The 19,263-nt window shown below is 41.5% G+C and overlaps 1 protein-coding gene across 1 annotated transcript in view; it reads left to right on the top strand.

Moving 5' to 3' along the window:
• The window catches only part of POTEE (POTE ankyrin domain family member E), a 30,960-nt gene extending 17,206 nt beyond the window's left edge, over positions 1-13,754 (top strand). The window contains exons 9-12 of the mRNA XM_077946293.1: positions 1,318-1,362; positions 2,398-2,564; positions 10,905-11,028; positions 12,379-13,754. Of these exons, the coding sequence (XP_077802419.1) occupies positions 1,318-1,362; positions 2,398-2,564; positions 10,905-11,028; positions 12,379-13,707 (1,665 nt within the window). The 3' untranslated portion in view covers positions 13,708-13,754. The remainder of the gene's footprint in view (positions 1-1,317; positions 1,363-2,397; positions 2,565-10,904; positions 11,029-12,378) is intronic.
• Positions 13,755-19,263: the final 5,509 nt, after the last annotated feature.

Genomic DNA, 19,263 nt, shown 5'->3' with positions numbered 1-19,263 from the left:
AAGTGAAATTACCTTTCGGGCTAGGTTTTGAGAATCAATAGATTCTTTTTTTAAGAATTTAAAAATAGATTCTTAAAATTTATTTTAATAAATTCAGCAATCTCATTAACAGAAGAATCAATGGATTCTAATTGACATTTGATATTTAACTTCAAAAACATAACCACTGTGAAATTTAAAATACTCTAATTTTGCAGTATTCTTATTTAAAATATTCTTATCTGCCTTTTTGATTAGCTTATAGCTAATCTTTCCTTTTGGAATAGAGGCAAAAACAAATTCCAGAACTTTGTTCTTTTATTTTTAAAACACCCTAACATGATAAAGTAACATCAATTATTGGATTATATTATTAAGCAGTAGAATTATGAACAATGTAATCCTGATGGTCCCTGAGCTGGATTCATGGTTAAGGAGCAATCATGGCCAGTGATTGAAAATCTGCAGTTTTCTATTGTCAGTCACTGATACCAAGGTTAAAGATATATTCTGCCTTGTGGTCTCTCATTGACCTCAGCGTTTCTGTTCAGGGAGGGAATCAGGTTCATAAAAGCAACCCAACTGCCTATTCCAAGAATCACATCTTGCAGAATGGGAGCTTTGGTGTTGATGCACAAACACAGTAACATTCGAACTTACTTCAGTTGCAGAAAATCAGTACAGATTATCAAACAATTTTATCCACTGTCATTAGTACACATTATAGAACTGGACTTAAGCACATAATCTATATTCATAACACTCTCATATTACAGCATATAATTTCAATTAAAATTTAAGAATTTGCATTTCTTTCTGTTTGGTGTTTATTTCAACTCCTAATAATTTAAAGCGTGCGTACAGTTCAGTTAGGAATCTTTTAAAAAAAGGACTTCAGTGCAATGTAGGGGCTCACTAGTTAGGGTTTCGTGAGGTAAACCCTTTTCAAGTGAGGAAGCCTTTGAAACACTACAAATCATCTGCTAATTCATTTTTGGTAGATCTAACACGTAACAAATTAAGTTTAGTCCAAACAAATGGTGAAAAGTTAAGTTTGCTGGTTCATGTTTTTCTTCTCCCTTTATCTAAGGTGAATTATTTTTCACATGTTAGAAGCCAGTGATGTGGCAGTAGCTACATGTAGATTAAAAAGTTAATTCTTAATTTTAATTATTTAATTATTTTAACAGTTAAATTTTAAGTTTAATTATTTTCTTATTTTTCATTGTCCATACTTGATTACTGAAGAATAAAATTACTTTAAAAACATAAATTCCGAAAGAGGAGACATCACGGAAATACAGCAAGCAGATTAACCTTCTGTTTTTGCATTTGCAGAAAATGTCTGAAGAACCAGAAATAAATAAGGATTGTGATAGAGAGGTATACCTTTATATTCAGATGTTTCTGTTGAATTAGATTTTTATGTTACATTGTTTAACAAAGTGTAGTAAGTTTAGGCATACATGATCCTATCGTGTAAGTAGCATAAATCACCAGTGAAAAATTTAATATTTAACTCAGAAAGAATTCTGTATACTGAGTTTTAAAGAGATGCAAACCCTAGAGATGTTCTTTCATTATTATGGAATAATCCTGAATGGTGCCTTAAAATGCTAAGTAATGCCACTTTAGGAGCTTTGGATCAGTCATTTTATCTTTCTTGGTTTTAGTCTGATTATCAATAGATAATGTGGCTAAAGAGGACAGTTTCTTATTCTGTGTATTTTCCAGCTGGAAAATTGTATGGCTATTGAATGTGAAATCTGGGGAGCATCTCATTTTCTGGAATTCCACGCTTGTGCCTCAGCAGCTTCACTCTGCTCCTTGTGTTGTGGTGAACTTTGGTTCCCATGTTTCAGTGAGCACCATCATGTTTTCGATATCCCAGGAACCAAATGAAAAAGGAATGATCAAAGGCAGTGGGAGAAGAATATCTTAGTGCAGAAAAGGGCAATCTTCCTTTCTACTCCTGAAGCCCCACAGTGTTTCATCCTCTAAATCTGACCGTTGAATGTAAAATCTAGGTGGTAAAGACAGGAGACACAATTTGCGTCTTTGTCTTTTTATGTGTGTGTTCCCACGAGTCAAATGGGGTAAATACATATATAAGATTCTGAAGAGTGGTTGGGAATAAAAGCATAAAATGAAGGAGGGCCCTTTTTGAATTTTGGAAAATTCTGTTTTATTCAGTAAAACAGAAATCAAGCAAACGTTTCAAAAATTTTACTGAGATACTAATGATAATTACATCATAAAATTATATGCTACTAGTTCTGTATATATGATTAAATTTAAATGTGAAATATTTTTAATGACTAAAATAATGATAAACTCTTCAAGTGATAAAATCAATTGAAAAGATCCTTTCTATTCAATAAAGCGATAACCATCCTTAATATCAAATTTCCACTCAAGGTTGAAGAAGAAGTGAAGAAGCACAGAAGTAATCATGTGGGATTACCAGAAAACCTGACTGATGGTGCTGCTGCTGGCAATGGTGATGATGGATTAATTCCACAAAGAAAGAGCAGAACACCTGAAAGTCAGCAATTTCCTGACACTGAGAATGAAGAGTGTCACAGGTAAGCCTCTGGCAACATTTAACAGGAGACAACCATGTGCTGTCAAACTAATCCTAATTTGGGCTAATATTCATGATGAACACATTTTATACTTTTACTATGATATTCAGCCTTGCCTGGTAATCAGAAAACTGAAAATCAGCAAACAATGAGTTACCATTTTTTCCGGTCATTAATTTATTTGAAAAATAACCAGTATTGGCAAATGTGAGGGAAAAGGCATTTTCTTTTCTTTTTAGTGAACTTTTATTTTAGCTTCTTGGGTACATGTGCAGGTTCGTTATATGGGTAAACTGTATCATGGAGGTTTCAGCTACATAAGAAGCAAAATACCCAAAAGGTAGTTTTTTGGTCCTCTCCCTCCTGCCATGCTCCATCCTCAAGTAGGCCCCAGTGTCTGTTATTCTCCTGTTTGTGTCCATGAGTTCTCATTGTTTAGTTCCCACTAATGAGTAAGAATATATGGCATTTGATTTTGTGTTCCTACATTAGTTTGCTTAGGATAGTGGCCTCCAGCTCCATCCGTGTTGCTGCAAAGGAAATGGTTTTGTTGAAAAAGACATTTCATACACTGTTAGTATACATTTTGAGCATTAATTTAGTGGCATATTCACACACACATATATAACATAGTAAGGATATATAATACATGTAAAGGATGTTTGTATAGATATGTTACATATATACTTACCTATATATTTATTACAGCATTATTATATCAAAAAGTTGGAGCTAGTCTAATTCCTTATCAATAGGAAATAGCTCAGTTTCCATACCCCCAAAATAAGGTAGTATAAACCATTTTTTTTAAGATGAGGTTAGATCTAGAGAGTACTGATTATTTCACAATTAAAATGTATTTAAAGCATTTAGTTTGATGACACATCTTAAGAATTCTTGTTAGAATTCTTGTAATATCTGCTGTGTTGCAAATGGAAGCTACATGCTACATTGACACTGTACTTTGTTAGCCACAAGATTGCTAGTGACTAAATTTGTGTTGTCAGTGGCCTGAGTGCTGAAATATTGGACCCTCAATCTGAATATTGCCGAGGGATTATACGTGGGGATCTAGATTTAATATAAACATTTCAGTGTATTGGGTAAAAATTTTATTAAAATACATCAAAGGATCTTTTATCTACTGAACCAGGAGTTGTCCAGCTTTTTCTGCAAAGAGCCAGTTAGTAAATATTTTAGGCTTTGTGGACTATATATATTTATTTTCTTGAGACAGGGTCTTGCTCTGTTGCCCAGGCTGGAGTGCAGTTGTGTGATCACGGCTCACTGCAGCCTTGACTTTCTGGGCTCTAGCGATCTTCCCCTCTCAGCCTCTCTACTAGCTGGGGCCACGGGTGTGCAACGTCACACCCAGCTAATTGACTCCATGGACTGTAGAGTCAGTAAGCCTGGCTGCGTTGCAAGATACTTGACTTATAAAAACCGGCAGTGGGCTGGATTTGGCCCACAGGTGCTTATTTTCCGACCCTTGTGCTAAAAGGAAGGTGCTGCTAATGCAATGACTCTTATTTGTAAAAGTCCCCTGCGTGTGACATTATCCTCCCTTTGAGAAAAGGATATATTTCAGTATTCACCTCACCGTATTTTTCAACAGTGGCTTCATAAAATTTTTAAAATAAAAATAAGATTATTTTCTGCATTTCTCCCACTTTATTCCTGTTAGTAGAACTCAGTATTTTACTGTGATCAATGACTTTGTATATTTGATGAGTATCAACTCTCCTAGAATTGGCTGATTTTTTTTTTTTTTTTTTTTTTTTTTTGAGACGGAGTCTCGCTCTGTCACCCAGGCTGGAGTGCTGTGGCCGGATCTCAGCTCACTGCAAGCTCCGCCTCCCGGGTTCACGCCATTCTCCTGCCTCAGCCTCCTGAGTAGCTGGGACTACAGGCGCCCGCCACCTCACCCGGCTAGTTTTTTTGTATTTTTTAGTAGAGACAGGGTTTCACCGTGTTAGCCAGGATGGTCTCGATCTCCTGACCTCGTGATCCGCCCGTCTCGGCCTCCCAAAGTGCTGGGATTACAGGCTTGAGCCACCGCGCCTGGCCGAATTGGCTGATTTTTATCAAGCAAGAAATACTCTCCCTGAAACCTTCAGTATTTCTTGGTCTTTATGTATCAGCATGAACAAAATGATAATCAGCTTATGTAATCTAGAAATGTTCAAGGGACCTTTAATATCTCAGTCTGGCATTTTTTAATGCCATATGTATATAATTTTTATAAACTTTAAAATACATAATTGTTATATAAAATTTGAAAACTCCACCTGCTATATACAATTTGAAAACTGCTATTGCTTATCACTTTTCCATGACTGTGGAAGAAAATTACATCATTCTCAGTCATGACTGTGTTAAGTATGATGTCCTTAAAAGAACTGTCTACACTCACGAACTCAGGTTTTCTTTCTGTTCACTCTTGATCTCAATGCCAGTAAGTCTTCGGTGTCAGCACTCCTCCAAAGTTGTTTTTCTCAAGGTTATCACTACTTTTTTCTGTAACTAAATCTAGGCATTTTTTTCTTACACCTCATTTAATCTGTCAGCAATATTTGAGCCAGTGAAGGACATCTCCTCCCTAACGGCGTCTTCACTAGGCTTTCAGGACCTCACCCCCTCAGGTTTTTCCTCCTGCCTTTCTAGTCCATTCATCGTGGTCTGTTTTGCTTGCTCTTCCTCATCTTTCTCCTTTTGGACGTTGTTGTTTCCCAGAGCTCAGTCCTCAATCTTCTTTCTCATAACTTTTTTATTTTTTTAAGACAGAGTTTCGCTCTGTCACCCAGGCTGGAGTTCAGTGGCATGATCTTGGCTCACTGCAACCTTTGCCTCCTGGGTTCCAGTGCTTCTCCTGCCTCAGCCTCCTGAGTAGCTGGGATTACAAGTGCACGCCACCATGCCCGGCTAATTTTTGTATTTTTAGTAGAGACAGGGTTTCCCCATGTTGGCCAGGCTGGTCTTAAACTCCTGACCTCAGGTGATCTGTCTGTCTGTGTTGGGATTACAGGTGTGAGCCACCATGCCTTGCCCCTCATGACTTTTTCTACTGTGTATATGCTAGTGATTCCAAATGTATGTCTCCAGCTCAGGTCTCTCTCCTTAATTCCAGATCTCTATATCAGCCCGCCTACTTGACATCTCTATTTGATTAGTTGTTGGGTATCATACACTTGTGAGATGCAAAACTGGGCTCCTGATGCCTTCCAGAAATCTACAGCTCATGTAGTCTTTCCTCCTCTGGTTAAGGGCAACTCTTCCAGTCGCTCTGCCAAAAACCTTGGTGTCATTCTTGACTCATCTTTCTCTCTCTCTGACACCTCACATCTAATCTCTCAGTAAATGCCAGGCCTACCTGAAGAATGTATCCCGAAGCCAGTCATATCTTGCACATCTGAGCCACCATCATCTGCAGTCTAGATGAGTGTCGTAGACTGGGAATTGATAGTCCTGGTTTTTAAAAACTTCCCCTTTCATCAATTCTTAACTTAGTGGATGGATTTAAAACATAAGTCAAATTGTGTCATTCCTCTGCCCCAGCCCTTCTGATTGCCTCCCATTTCACTCTTCGAGTATGTGACAGAGTTCCTCCTAATAACCAAAAGGCAGTAAACCATCTGGCATATTACCTCTCCTGCTTGAACTTCTGTTCCTTACCTCTTTGCTCTGCTTCAGCCACACTGAGCTTCTTGCTATTCCTTACCTATCCCTAGTGCTTAGACTCTAGGCACACCTCTGTCTGCCCTTAGAAGTTCCCTGTGTCTGGATATTCGTCTAGCTTTCCATCTCTTCAGTTCTTTACTTAAAATCCCCTTTCTAAGAAGAAAAGGGGTAAAAGAAACACATTAAGGAATAACCACTTTCTGAGGAAGAACCGTGTGCCAGCACAATTCCTAGTCCAGAGAAAAATGAAGGAAAAGGAAAAAAAGAGAGAGAACGATGACTAGCAGAAAGGAATTACAATTGTATCACCAGGACACATCATGCTTAAGATTCAGCTGGGAGCCTACCAGGGATGCTGTCTAACATAATCAAGGGAAGGTTCAGTGCAACAGTGGTTTATCATCTCTAACTTTAAACCTGTTTGTATCTTGACATCAACTCTGTTAACATCATCACTTTCTAGAGTCTTTGATATACAAATACAATATTCTTTGTATTAAAGAAAAATCCTCTTTCTCAGCAGGGGCTTTTCTGGCCTCCCAACTTTCCCACCGCCCTCCTCGTCAAACACATAAACATTTCATTTTCCTGCTTTAGTTTTTCTCCTCTAACGTACTGTGTATTTTGCCTTACCTGTCTGTTGTATTGTGTGTTTATCTCACTCTCATGAATAGGGGTTTTATTGTTCATTACCATATCCTCACTTCCTAGAAAGAGGCCTAACATATGAGACGTAGCTACCTAATAGTTATTGGACAAACGAGTGGAGTTTATCCTGGATATGTTGCTTGAGTCTCACTTAAAAAGTGTTCGACAAGGTTCATTTTAACAATTTTGCCAGGTGATTATATGCATTTTTAAAATTCTTTTGGCACTTTATAATACGCTACATTGTTTATATTAATATTTTTTCGCTTAGGGAGAAAAGCCCAATATTGTGGTTATTCACTATTCTTTTACTGTTAATCATGATAATTGCAATTATGGTAAAATGAGTGAGAGGAATTGCAAACTTTACTGGTATTTTATTTATTTAGAGACAGAGTCTTGCTCTGTCACCCAGGCTGCAGTGCAGTGGCGTGACCTCGGCTCGCTGCAACCTCCGCCTCCTGGGCTCAAGCAATTCTCCTGCCTCAGCCAGCTGAGGAGCTGGGATTACAGGTGCGCGCAACTACGCCCGACTAATTTTCGTATTTTTAGTGGAGAGGGAGTTTCACCCTGTTTGTCAGTCTGGTCTTGAACTCCTGACCTCAGGCAATCCACCCGCCTCGGCCTCCCAAGGTGCTGGGATTACAGGCATGAGCCACCACGCCCGACCACTAGTATTTTATATTAAAAACTATTAGAGTGGTAAATTTAATGGACCACAAATTCTTTCCAAGGGATTATGGACCTTTGGTATTTGAAATAAAAAGTCAGAGTTGGAATTTTTTGCTTCCTCTAGTAAGACGTATACTGGTCAGGCACTGTCTATTCTGATGGAGCAGCTCTTGCTGCTGGGCTGTCTTTCAGAAGCAAGCTGCTCACATGGATATGGGTTGGTGAGCAAGGCCAGTGGTCATTGGTGGATTGACTAGATTTTGAACTGGCTCTGGGTGGCTTCTTGTTACCATGGCTACAGGTCAATTCTTTCCTAAGTTGAGTCAACTTTAACCAGAAATTTTCTGTTCAAAAGTTGCCTTCCATTAACTATGTTCAAAATGAAACTTTTTAATATTCCAGAATTGTAGACTTAGAGTTTTGGTTATGATGGATTGGTTAATAGCAGCTCTCAGGATGATTTTTTTTTGATACATCATCTTAACCAGAAGAATTCTGTGTATAATTTATTTCTTGAAAATAATTGTTTTGTTTTTGTTTTTGGTATTTTTAGAAGCTTTTGCTCAAGTCCTAACATAATCTCTAGTAGGAGATTTTAGTCTCCTTGTCAGTTCATGTATGTATATGGTAGTGATATTCTCTCTTTTTAAATTCCTTTTCTTTTCTTGTTCACTTTCTTCTCTGTACAGTAATCATGATATTGTTATACATTTTTATCTCATTAAAAAGTAGTTACAATTTTCTGCTGGCAAATCCAGCTTTTTATGTATTTTGACTGAATAAGTTAAAAGTGAAGAAAATTTACCAGATCATTTTATTTTCAAATAAAATCATAACTAATAAAAATTACCATTTTTGAATTATAAATAATGACATTTAGATATTTTAAAAGTAAGGATACACCCCCCAGTAGTTTAGCTTTGTGTTTCCATGCAAATCTCATGTCAAATTGTAATTCCCAGGTGTTGAGAGAAAAGAGCAGGTGGGAGGTGATTGGATCATGGGGTCAGTTGCTTCCATGCTGTTCTTGTGATAGTCAGTGAGTTCTCAGAAGAGCTGATGGTTTCTTAAGGGGCTCTTTCCCCTTCACTTCTCTCTCTCCTGCAGCCTTATGAAGAAGGTGCCTGCTTCCCCTTCATCTTCTGCTATGGTTAAGTTTCCTGAGGCCCCCCCAGCCATGCCTAACTGTGAATCAATTAAACCTATTTCCTTTATGAATGACCCAGTCTCAGGTATATAGTATGTGTATGAATTACCCAGTCTTGGGTATGTATGTATGTATACGGTGTGTGTATATACACACAGACATATATATGATATATATATGTGATGTGAGATATATATATATCCATTTTCTTTATTCCACTTATCAGTTGACGGACACTGGTTGATTCCGTATCTTTGCATATTGTGGATTGTGCTGCAGTAAACATATGTATGCGGGTATCTTTTTGAGAGTACGATTTCTTTTGTGTAGATATCCAGAAATGAGAATTCTGGATAAAATGGTAGGATCTACTTTTAGTTCTTTGAGAACTCTCCATACTGTTTTCCATAGATTTGTACGAATTTGTATTCCCACCAGCAGTGTATAACTGTTCTCTTTTCACCACATCCACACCAACATCTGTTGTTTTATGATTTCTAAAAGTGGCCATTGTGGCTGCAGTGAGGTGATATCTCACTGTTGTTTTAATGTACATTTCCCTGATGATTAGAGATATTTAGCATGTTTTTATATGCTTGTTTACCATTTGTACATCTTCTTTTGAGAAATGTCTATTCATGTAAGTTGGCCACTTTTTAATGGAATTCTTTGTATTTTTCCTGTTGATTTGTTTGAGTTTCTTGTAGGTTGTAGATATTAGTCCTTTGTTAGATTCATAATTTTCAAATATTTTTTCCCATTGTATAGGTTGTTGGTTTACTCTGATGATTATTTCTTTTGCTGTGATGAAGCTTTTTAGTTTAATTAGGTCTTATTTATTTTCATTTTTGTTGCTTTTGCTTTTTGGGTCTTCATCATAAATTCTTTGCCTAGGCCAATATTTTCGGGTCTTAGGTTTAGGCCCTTAATCCATCTTGAATTTATTCTTGTACATGGTGAGAGATAGAGATCCAGTTTCATTCTTCAACATGTGGCTATCTTTTTTCCCCAGCTCCATTTGTTGAATAACGTGTACTTTCTCCAGTGTATGTTTTTGTATCCTTGCTCAGAGATCATTTGGTTGTAGTGACTTTATTTCTGAGTTGTCTATTCTGTTCCATTGATCTAGGTATCTACTTTTATACCAGTGCCACGCTGTTTTTGTTACTGTGGCCTTAGAGTATAATTTGAAGTCAGGTCATGTGATGCCAACATATTTGTTCCTTTTGCTTGGTATGTCTGTTGCTATTCAGGCTCTTTTGTGGTCCTTCATAAATGTCAGCATTTTAAAATAACTTTGTGAAGAATGACATTGGTACTTTGCTAGAAATTGTATGGAATGTGTAGACGGCTTTGGGCACTATGGTCATTTTCACGATATCAGTTCTTTGAGTCCATTAACATAGGATGGATCTTCATTTGTTTGCATCATCTATTATTTTCTTCAGTGGTGTTTTCCAGTTATCTTTATAGAGATCACTCACCTTTTTCATTAAGTATATTCCTAGGTATTTCACACTTTTTTGCAGCCTTTGTAAAAGGGATTGGATTCTTGATAAGGACTCTCAGCTTGGTCGTAGTTGGTGTATAGTGGTGCTACTGATTGGTATTCATTTAATTTGTAACTTCTGAGACTTTACTGATTCATTTATCAAATCTCCCATTACCGCCCAAGCTCCTACTCCTGTTGGATCAGCGGTGGCATTAGATTGTCATAGGAGTGTGACTCAAACCCTGTTGTAAGCTGCTCATGCAGGGGATTCAGGTTGTTCACTTCTTATGAGAATCTAATGCCTTATGATCTGTCACCGTCTCCTGTCACCCCCAGATGGGACCATGTAGTTGCAGGAAAACAAGCTGAGGCTCCCACTCATTCTGCATTTTGGTGAGTTATATAATTATTTCATTATGTATGAATAATAATAGAAATAAAGTGCACAATGAATGTAATGTGCTTGAATCATCCTGGAACCATCCCCCACCTCAGGTTCCTGGAAACATTATCTTCCACAAAACCAGTCCCTGGTGCCAACATGGTTGGGGCAGCTGGGTTAACAGATGTGAGACCCCTTTGCCTTGTCTAGGATTCATGTGCAGATATACATCGTGTGAATGACGTCTGATGGCGCCATCGTGCCCTGTAGATCATTTTAGGGACACCTCCAGTATTTCATGAAAATTAAAATTTCTTCTAGTGATGAACAAAATGATACTCAGAAGCAAGTTTCTGAAGAACGGAACACTGGAATATCACAAGATGAGATTCTGACTAATAAACAAGAGCAGATAGAAGTGACTGAAAAGAAAATGAATTCTGAGGTATTTTCTTTAGTTATTTTCAAATTTTTCATATGTGTATATATTTAAAACATGATATATTTTGGAAATATAAAGGATTTTTAAGTCATATATATGTGTGTATATATTCTATATATCCTTTGTCATATATCTACATATGTACATATAGGATAAAGCTATGTTCTGAATTCAACTCCATTTGCCTGCAGCAGTCGAGCAATGGCCTCAATCCAAAGGAGAAGCTTTTGATAGTTTTCATCAGAATTGATGATCTTTCCAATATCAAAAATAAGTTTCGCTAGTAAAAAGAAATTGTCTAGTTTTTGGACATTGGTTTATTTTTTGAAAATATTAATAGAGAAGTGAATTGATTATTTTCACTGATAGGAAAGTCGGAAATGTATAGCTGGGTCAGAGGCCACATTGTGGATGTCATTATCCTTGCTTTTGCAGAGAGGAACAGTTTGCTCCAAGAAGTTTCTCATTTCAATGCAAAGAGCTTTGAAAACAATGACATGCCATGATACACATTTAGTGATAATTTATTGATAAGTATTTTGTTCCTAGAGAAATAGTTCAGTGTATTTCCCCTATTTCACACTTACTACTGTTTCAAACATTGTAAAGAGGAAAGAAAAGTTATTGCAATGGCAAATAATCTCGTGATTTCTAAGAAAATCTCTCTAAGTTCTATCTTATTTACCATTCGTAGTTTGAAATAAAAGGCTTCTTTTGTATTTATGTATTTACACCATAGAAGTAACTGTGATTTTGTGGAGGATCACTAGAAGTAGCATCAGGAGACCTGGGGAAAATCCTGCATCTTGTATATATTTTTTGACCTCTCCTTTTAAGAATCGTGATCTTAAATGAGTTCAGTGTTGCATGTAGAAGTCCAATGCTTAGATGCAGACGTGTACAGGGTAGAAGGGTACAGTGCTTAGATGCAGATGTGTACATTGTGGAAGGGTACAATGCTTAGATTTAACCGTTATGAATAAATGTCACTCTTATAACTGAGTATAAAAATATTAGAAATGTAGAATATCAGTAAAATGTTCTTCAGTAAAAGGAACTTAAAGAATTTAACCTCTGGGTTTTTTTTGTAACTCAGAGAAAGGCTTTATAAATTCTGAGATTCTTTAAAATCCTCTAGTGATTTATTTTTCATAGTCTTTAAATAAATACTTAAACTTTTGGGAATTTACACTCTATCAGGTTTGAAATTTTGTCCAATTTTTTTTTCCAGTTAAATGTCCACTATGGGGATTCTTTCATTATACAAATACACATGTTATTTTTTAATTTCAGAAGAAATCATGATATGTCATTCTATTGAGTGCTAATTAAAAGTTCCCTTTGTTTATTTAGCTTTCTCCTTGTCCTAAGAAAGAAAAAGATCTCTTGCATGAAAATAGTACGTTGCAGGAAGAAATTGCCATGCTAAGACTGGAGCTAGACATGATGAAACATCAGAGCCAGCTAAGAGAAGAGAAATATTTGGAGGAAATTGAAAGCGTGAAAAAAGAGAATGATGATCTTTTAAAGGCTATGCAGTTGAATGAGCTCACCATGGATGATGATACTGCCGTGCTTGTCATTGACAACGGTTCCGGCATGTGCAAGGCTGGATTTGCGGGCAACGATGCCCCCCGGGCTGTCTTCCCTTCCATCGTGGGGCGCCCCAGGCACCAGGGCATAATGGGGGGCATGGGTCAGAAGGAGTCCTATGTGGGCAACGAAGCCCAGAGCAAGAGAGGCATCCTGACCCTGAAGTACCCCATGGAGCACGGCATCATCACCAACTGGGGCGACATGGAGAAGATCTGGCACCACACCTTCTACAACGAGCTGCGTGTGGCTCCCGAGGAGCACCCCATCCTGCTGACCGAGGCCCCCCTCAACCCCAAGGCCAACCGCGAGAAGATGACCCAGATCATGTTTGAGACCTTCAACACCCCAGCCATGTACGTGGCCATCCAGGCAGCGCTGTCCCTGTACACCTCTGGCCGTACCACTGGCATCGTGATGGACTCCGGTGACGGGGTCACCCACAGTGTTCCCATCTATGAGGGGAATGCCCTCCCCCATGCCACCCTGCGCGTAGACCTGGCTGGCCGGAACCTGACTGACCACCTCATGAAGATCCTCACCGAGCGTGGCTACAGCTTCACCACCACCGCTGAGCGGGAAATCGTGCGTGACATCAAGGAGAAGCTGTGCTATGTCGCCCTGGACTTTGAGCAGGAGATGACCACAGCGGCCTCCAGCTCCTCCCTAGAGAAGAGCTACGAGCTGCCCGATGGCCAGGTCATCACCATCGGCAATGAGCGGTTCCGCTGCCCCGAGGCGCTCTTCCAGCCTTCCTTCCTGGGCATGGAATCCTGTGGCATCCACGAAACTACCTTCAACTCCGTCATGAAGTCTGACGTGGACATCCGCAAAGACCTGTACAGCAACACAGTGCTGTCTGGCGGCACCACCATGTACCCTGGCATGGCCGACCGGATGCAGAAGGAGATCACCGCCCTGGCGCCCAGCACAATAAAGATCAAGATCATTGCTCCACCAGAGCGCAAGTACTCCGTGTGGGTCGGTGGCTCCATCCTGGCCTCGCTGTCCACCTTCCGGCAGATGTGGATCACCAAGCAGGAGTATGATGAGTCAGGCCCCTCCATTGTCCACCGCAAATGCTTCTAGGTGGACTGTGACTTAGTTGCGTTACACCCTTTCTTGACAAAACCAAACTTCGCAGAAAACAAGATGAGATTGGCATGACTTTATTTGTTTTATTGTTTCAATTTTTTTTTTTTTAATTGACTTGACTTAGGATTTAAAAACTGGAATGCTGAAGGTGACAGCAGTTGGTTGGAGTGAGCATCCCCCAAAGTTCTACAATGTGGCTGAGGACTCTGATTGTACATTGTTCTTCTTTTCAATAGTCATTCCAAATTTTGTGAGATGCGTTGTTTCAGGAAGCCCCTTGCCCTCCTAAAAGCCACCCCACTTCTCTCTAAGGAGAATGCCCCAGTCCTCTCCCGAGTTCACACAGGGGAGATGATAGCATTGCTTTCATGTAAATTATGTAATGCAAAATTTTTAAAATCTTCGCCTGAGTACTTTTTGATTTTGTTTCATTTTGAACAGTTTTCATGGCCCCCTTTTTTGTACCCCAACTTGGGGTGTATGAAGGCTTTTGGTCTCCCTGAGAGTGGCTGGAGGCAGCCAGGGCTTACCTGTACTCTGACTTGAGAAGAATTGGATGAAAGTGCACACCTTAAAAAAATTGAATGAGGAAGCACAGTATTTCAATACAGTGAACAGCTTAGCATTTTGACAACTGAGAATAAAATGCTCAGTTCTGGACAATGTAAGACACACCAAGGAAACACTGGAAATGGAAATTCAGTTATGTCATTGTGGACTGGCTAGTGCTCTACATGACTGTGACCAAAGTCAGATAGCTAAAAGAGACTTCTTTCCAGAGAACAAGACATGAACAGGTTTATTTACAGAAAACAGTGAATTCTCATATATCTAACCTAAAATATAACAGATTCTTTCTGAACAAGTCTAATGTAGAAAGTAAAATCAACAGGCTGAAAATTAAGCTCTATCAAACAAGATAAACTCTGAGAGAAAAGATAGAGCAGGCCACCATCTTTCCTGTTCAGGCAACTTAGTCGTTCCAGCCTGCCCCGACCAGGGACAAAAGAGATCCCGCAGCACAGAGCAGCTGCTTTACCAGACCACGGCCAGACTGATTCTGTAAGCAGGGCCCTGATCCTGTTCCACCTCACTGGACAGGACCTCCCACCTGGGGCCTCCAGCTACCCCCGCCAGCATTCCTTGGCCAGTGGAAATTTGAAATGTTCCTGGGACAGAGCTCCCAGAGAGAGGGACAGGCCACCTCCTTTGCTTTTTGGATGACTAGCTGTTCTGGCCTGCAGGCTTTGGAGAGCCCAAGCTGACAAGGGATGGAAGAGGTACCACAGCACAGCCATGCTACGAAAATGTGGCCAGCCTCTTGTTTACGTCAGTCACTGACCCCATTTCTGGTCAGCGGGTGAAGTCTTTCAACCAGGGTCTCCAGCTACCTTGACTGCTGTTCTCTGGCCGACAGAGGTCTCAGGCCTCCCTGAGTCAGAGCTCCCAGGGGGAGAACCAGACTGTTTACTGTTTGGGCGACTCAGCCATTTTAGCCTTAGGGCTTCAGAGTGTCTGAGGCAACCAGGGGCTGAAGTGAACCCCCAGCACAGCACAGCTGCTCTACAAAAATGTGGCCAGATGTTTTTTTAAAGCAAGTCCCTGTTCTTCTTTCTCCTGACTAGGTAAGACTTCTCCACTTGCCTCCAGACATGTCTCACAGGTGTGTTCAGATTGGCAACAAGTTCGCACCTCAGTGGTACAGAGCTCCCAGAGGAAGGGGCAGGCTATCATCTTCCCTGGAAAATACGACGCAATTAGGGATGGGAGAGGACCCCCAGCATACCACAGCAGCCCTACAGAAAAGTGGCCAGACTGTCTGCTTGATGGGCAGGTCCTCCTGGCCTGGGTCTCTAGCCAGCCCACACCAGAGCTGTCAAGCGAGCAGCAACTGCCAGTTCCCTGGACAGAGCTTCCAGGAGCCAATGAAATCCTTTCTGCCACGGTCTCTGCAGTGGAACTGCCCTTGCTACCCTCAGAATATCAAGGGAGCAAAGACCCTAAGTGCCTTGACAACACCTCCAATAAGCTGCAGTTTATTGGAGCAAGCCAGTCCATCTCCCATGTGCATGACATGCCCTCCACTGCTCATCACCAGACAAGCAACCCTGGCTTGGGCCCACAGCACAGACCCTCCATCCTGGGCTGATTACACTAGTGATTGCTAACTCACATGTCTCTGGGATGGAGCACCCAGGAGAGGAGCAAAGTGGTGGAGCAGCAAGTCAGGTGATGTGGAGCCCAGAAGGCAGGGACAGCTCTCTCTCTAGGGTCCACTTGCTCTCGTGAGACACTTTATCCCAGCACTTTAGGAATGCTGAGGTTAGACCAGCCACATCTGCCCAGCAGAGATCAGGTCTGAGAGTTCCCCTCTTTAAAAAGGGGACTTGCTTAAAAAAGAAGTCTGGCCACGTTTGTGTAGAGCAGCTGTGCTGTGGTGGGGGTTCACTTTTGAAAGAGTTCTCCTCTGAGACCTGATTTTGCTGTACTTGCCCTGACAGCACAGGGGAGTGCAGCACCCACCCCAGCCTACACCAACTGCTATTGATGAAAAGAATTTTCAGCCTAGAATTTCATGTTCAGCAAAATTAAGCATCATAAGTGAAGGAGAAATGAGATCCTTTTCATACAAGCAAATGCTGAGGGAATTCAGTATCACCAGATCTACCTTATGAGAGCTCCTGAAGGAAGCACTGAATAGGGAAAGAAAAGACCACCACCAGCCACTACAAAAACTCACTGAAGTACACAGACCAGTGATGCTAAAAACCAACCACATACACAAGTCTGCAAAATAACCATCTGACAGCATAATGATAGGATCAAATCCACATGTACCATTACTAACCTTAAATGTAAATGGGCTAAACGCTCCAATTGAAAGACATGGGGGCAAGCTGGATAAAGAACCGTACCCATTGGAGTACGCCATCTTCAAAGAACCCATCTCACATGCAGTGCCATACATAGGCTCAAAATAAAGGAATGGAAAAAAATCTTTCAAGCAAATGGAAAACAGAGAAAAGCAGGTGTTGCACTCCTAGTTTCTGACAAAACAGACTACCATTAAAGATAAAAAGAGGACATTACAAAGGTGGTTCTGACCTTTGAGAAATCTCATTATTGCTTGATACCAACCTGGGCTATCTTTATTGCCCAAACCAAGACGATAATTTGCTGAGGTTGGGGAGCTTAACAGAGAGCCTCTGATCTCCCAAAATTTGGTTGAGATCTATGGTTGATTTTGTTGTATATCTCTTTTCTGAAGTTTTACTCATTTCCAACAAGAATGGCAAGTTTTCCTGCTTCCATGATGATGGAGAGCAGGCACCTCCTTTCCTGAGTTTCAGCTTCTTAAGGGAAGGTGAGTGTAAGTTTTTTCCAGCTTCTAAGAGGGCAGAGAACGATGACTAGCCTGAACCTTATTTCCAGGTAAGTAGCTGGATTAGAGTTTTGTCTTTTAATTTCTCCTTACCATTAGAACACTCAGTAATCATATGGATTGTGCATTTGTTAGTTTTGCTGAACTCTGTTTGTGTTTGGGGTTTTATTGTTGTTGTTTCATTTTTCTCCCATCTCTTCCTGACTTGGTCAAATCCAAAGGAATGTTCCAAATTGTGGGTAGCAAGGCATCTGAATTGGCTGAATCTCCTGTGCCTGCAAAAACAACAACAATGCAACAACAATGCAAAACAAAACAAAAACAAAAAAACCCCAAGAAAACAAAAAACAAAACAAAAAAACAAGTCGGGATGGTCAAGTTCCCGCAGCCCGAGTGGGTGCCACCTGACGGCTGATGGAGGTGAGACCTGAGGAAAAGCAGATGGCACTGGGACCGTACCGCTAGGGTTGAAAAACTGAGGTACCCTGAATGACAGCGAATGAGGTTGGCATCTGTTCCACCTGCTCCTGGCACACCCTTGCAGAGGTGGCTGATTGCTCTTCGAGCCAACTTGCCCTTGCCTGGCATGCACAAGCCTCAGTGCAACTACCGTGCTACAAATGGAACCATATAGAGGAAATGAGCAGCAGGCTCAGGAGCAGGGTGTGCACTGCTTTTGGGGCCCATGTCTCAGGTCTGCTATGGAACTGCAGGGTTGTTGGTTACCAAGAGGTAGACCACAGACCGTCTTGAGAAGGGCTTTATGTTCAAGTGCAGAAAGCAGGCAGGATTACCACCCAGGGGACTTGGCCTTCTGAGGCCCTGGCCAGACTTAGAATTTGGGACAAGCTGACTCGGAGTATCTGTGTGTAGGTAGCTGGAGCCTGTGAATGCCAGGCAAGGCCAAGCTGGCTCAAAGAGCAACCAGCCACGTTTGCAAGGGTACGCCTGGAGCAGGTGGGCCATCAAGCAACCTCACCCAGTCAAGGAATCAGGGATGGCCAAGTTCCTACAGCCTGAGGTGCTGCCTCCTGATGGCTGATGGAGCAGAGTCCTCAGGAAAAGCAGAGAGCACTGGGGCCCTACCTGTAGGGTAGAAGAGCTGATGTACCCTGACCGACAGCGAGTGAGGTTGGTGACTCATCCAGCGACTCTTGGGGCACCCTTGTAGAAGTGGCTGGTTGCTTTTTGAGCCAACTTGGCCTTTCCCGGCATGCAGAAGCCTCAGTGCAACATCTGTGCTACAAATGGAGCCATGTAGAGGAAACAAGCAGCAGGCTCAGGAGGAGGGTATGTGCTGCCTTTGGGGCTCCAGTCAGTGCCTCAGGGGTCGTGAGGTACTGCATGCTTCTTGGTTGCCAAGAGGCGGACCACAGGCCTTCTTGAGGAGGACTTCATGTTCAAGTGTAAAAAGCAGGCAGGATTACCACCCCAGGGACTCGGTCTTCTGTGGCCATGGTCAGACTTAGAATTTAGCACCAAGACAGGACAAGCTGATTTGGAGGAGCGAGTGGGTAGCTGGTATCTGTGGATACTAGGCAAGACCAAGCTGGCTCAAAGATGAACCAGCCATCTCTGGAAGGGTGCGCATGGAGCAGGTGGACCAGTCAGCAACCTAGGCTACTCAAGGAAGCTGAGATGGCCAGGTTCCCACAGCCTGAGTGGCTTCCACCTGACAGCTGATGGAGCTGAGACCTGAGGAAAATCAGATGGCACTGGGACCCTGCCTCTATGGTAGAAAAACTGAGGTACCCTGAACGGCAGCAAATGAGGTTGGCATCTGTTCCACCTGCTCCTGGCACACCCGTGCAGAGGTGGCTGGTTGCTCTTTGAACCGGCTTGGCCTTACCTCGCATGCAAGAGCCACAGTGCAACAACCGTGCTACAAATGGAACCATATAGAGGAAATGAGCAGCAGGTTCAGGAGCAGGGTATGTGCTGCTTTTGGGGTTCCAGCCATGTCTCAGAGCTCCAATGGAACTGCAGGTTTGTTGGTTGCCAAGAGGCAGACCACAGGCTGTCTTGAGGAGGACTTTATGTTCAAGTGCAGAAAGCAGGCAGGATTACCACCCAGGGGACTCGGACTTCTGTAGCCATGGCCAGACTTAGACTTTGGGACAAGCTGATTAAGAGCAGCGTGTAAGTGGCTGGAGCCTGTGTATGCCAGG

This window comes from Macaca mulatta, chromosome 9 (assembly GCF_049350105.2).
Source record: "Macaca mulatta isolate MMU2019108-1 chromosome 9, T2T-MMU8v2.0, whole genome shotgun sequence".
In the NCBI taxonomy this organism is placed as follows: Eukaryota; Metazoa; Chordata; class Mammalia; order Primates; family Cercopithecidae; genus Macaca; species Macaca mulatta.
Note: the sequence above shows the minus strand (reverse complement) of the source record. Positions and strands in the feature narration are given on the sequence as shown.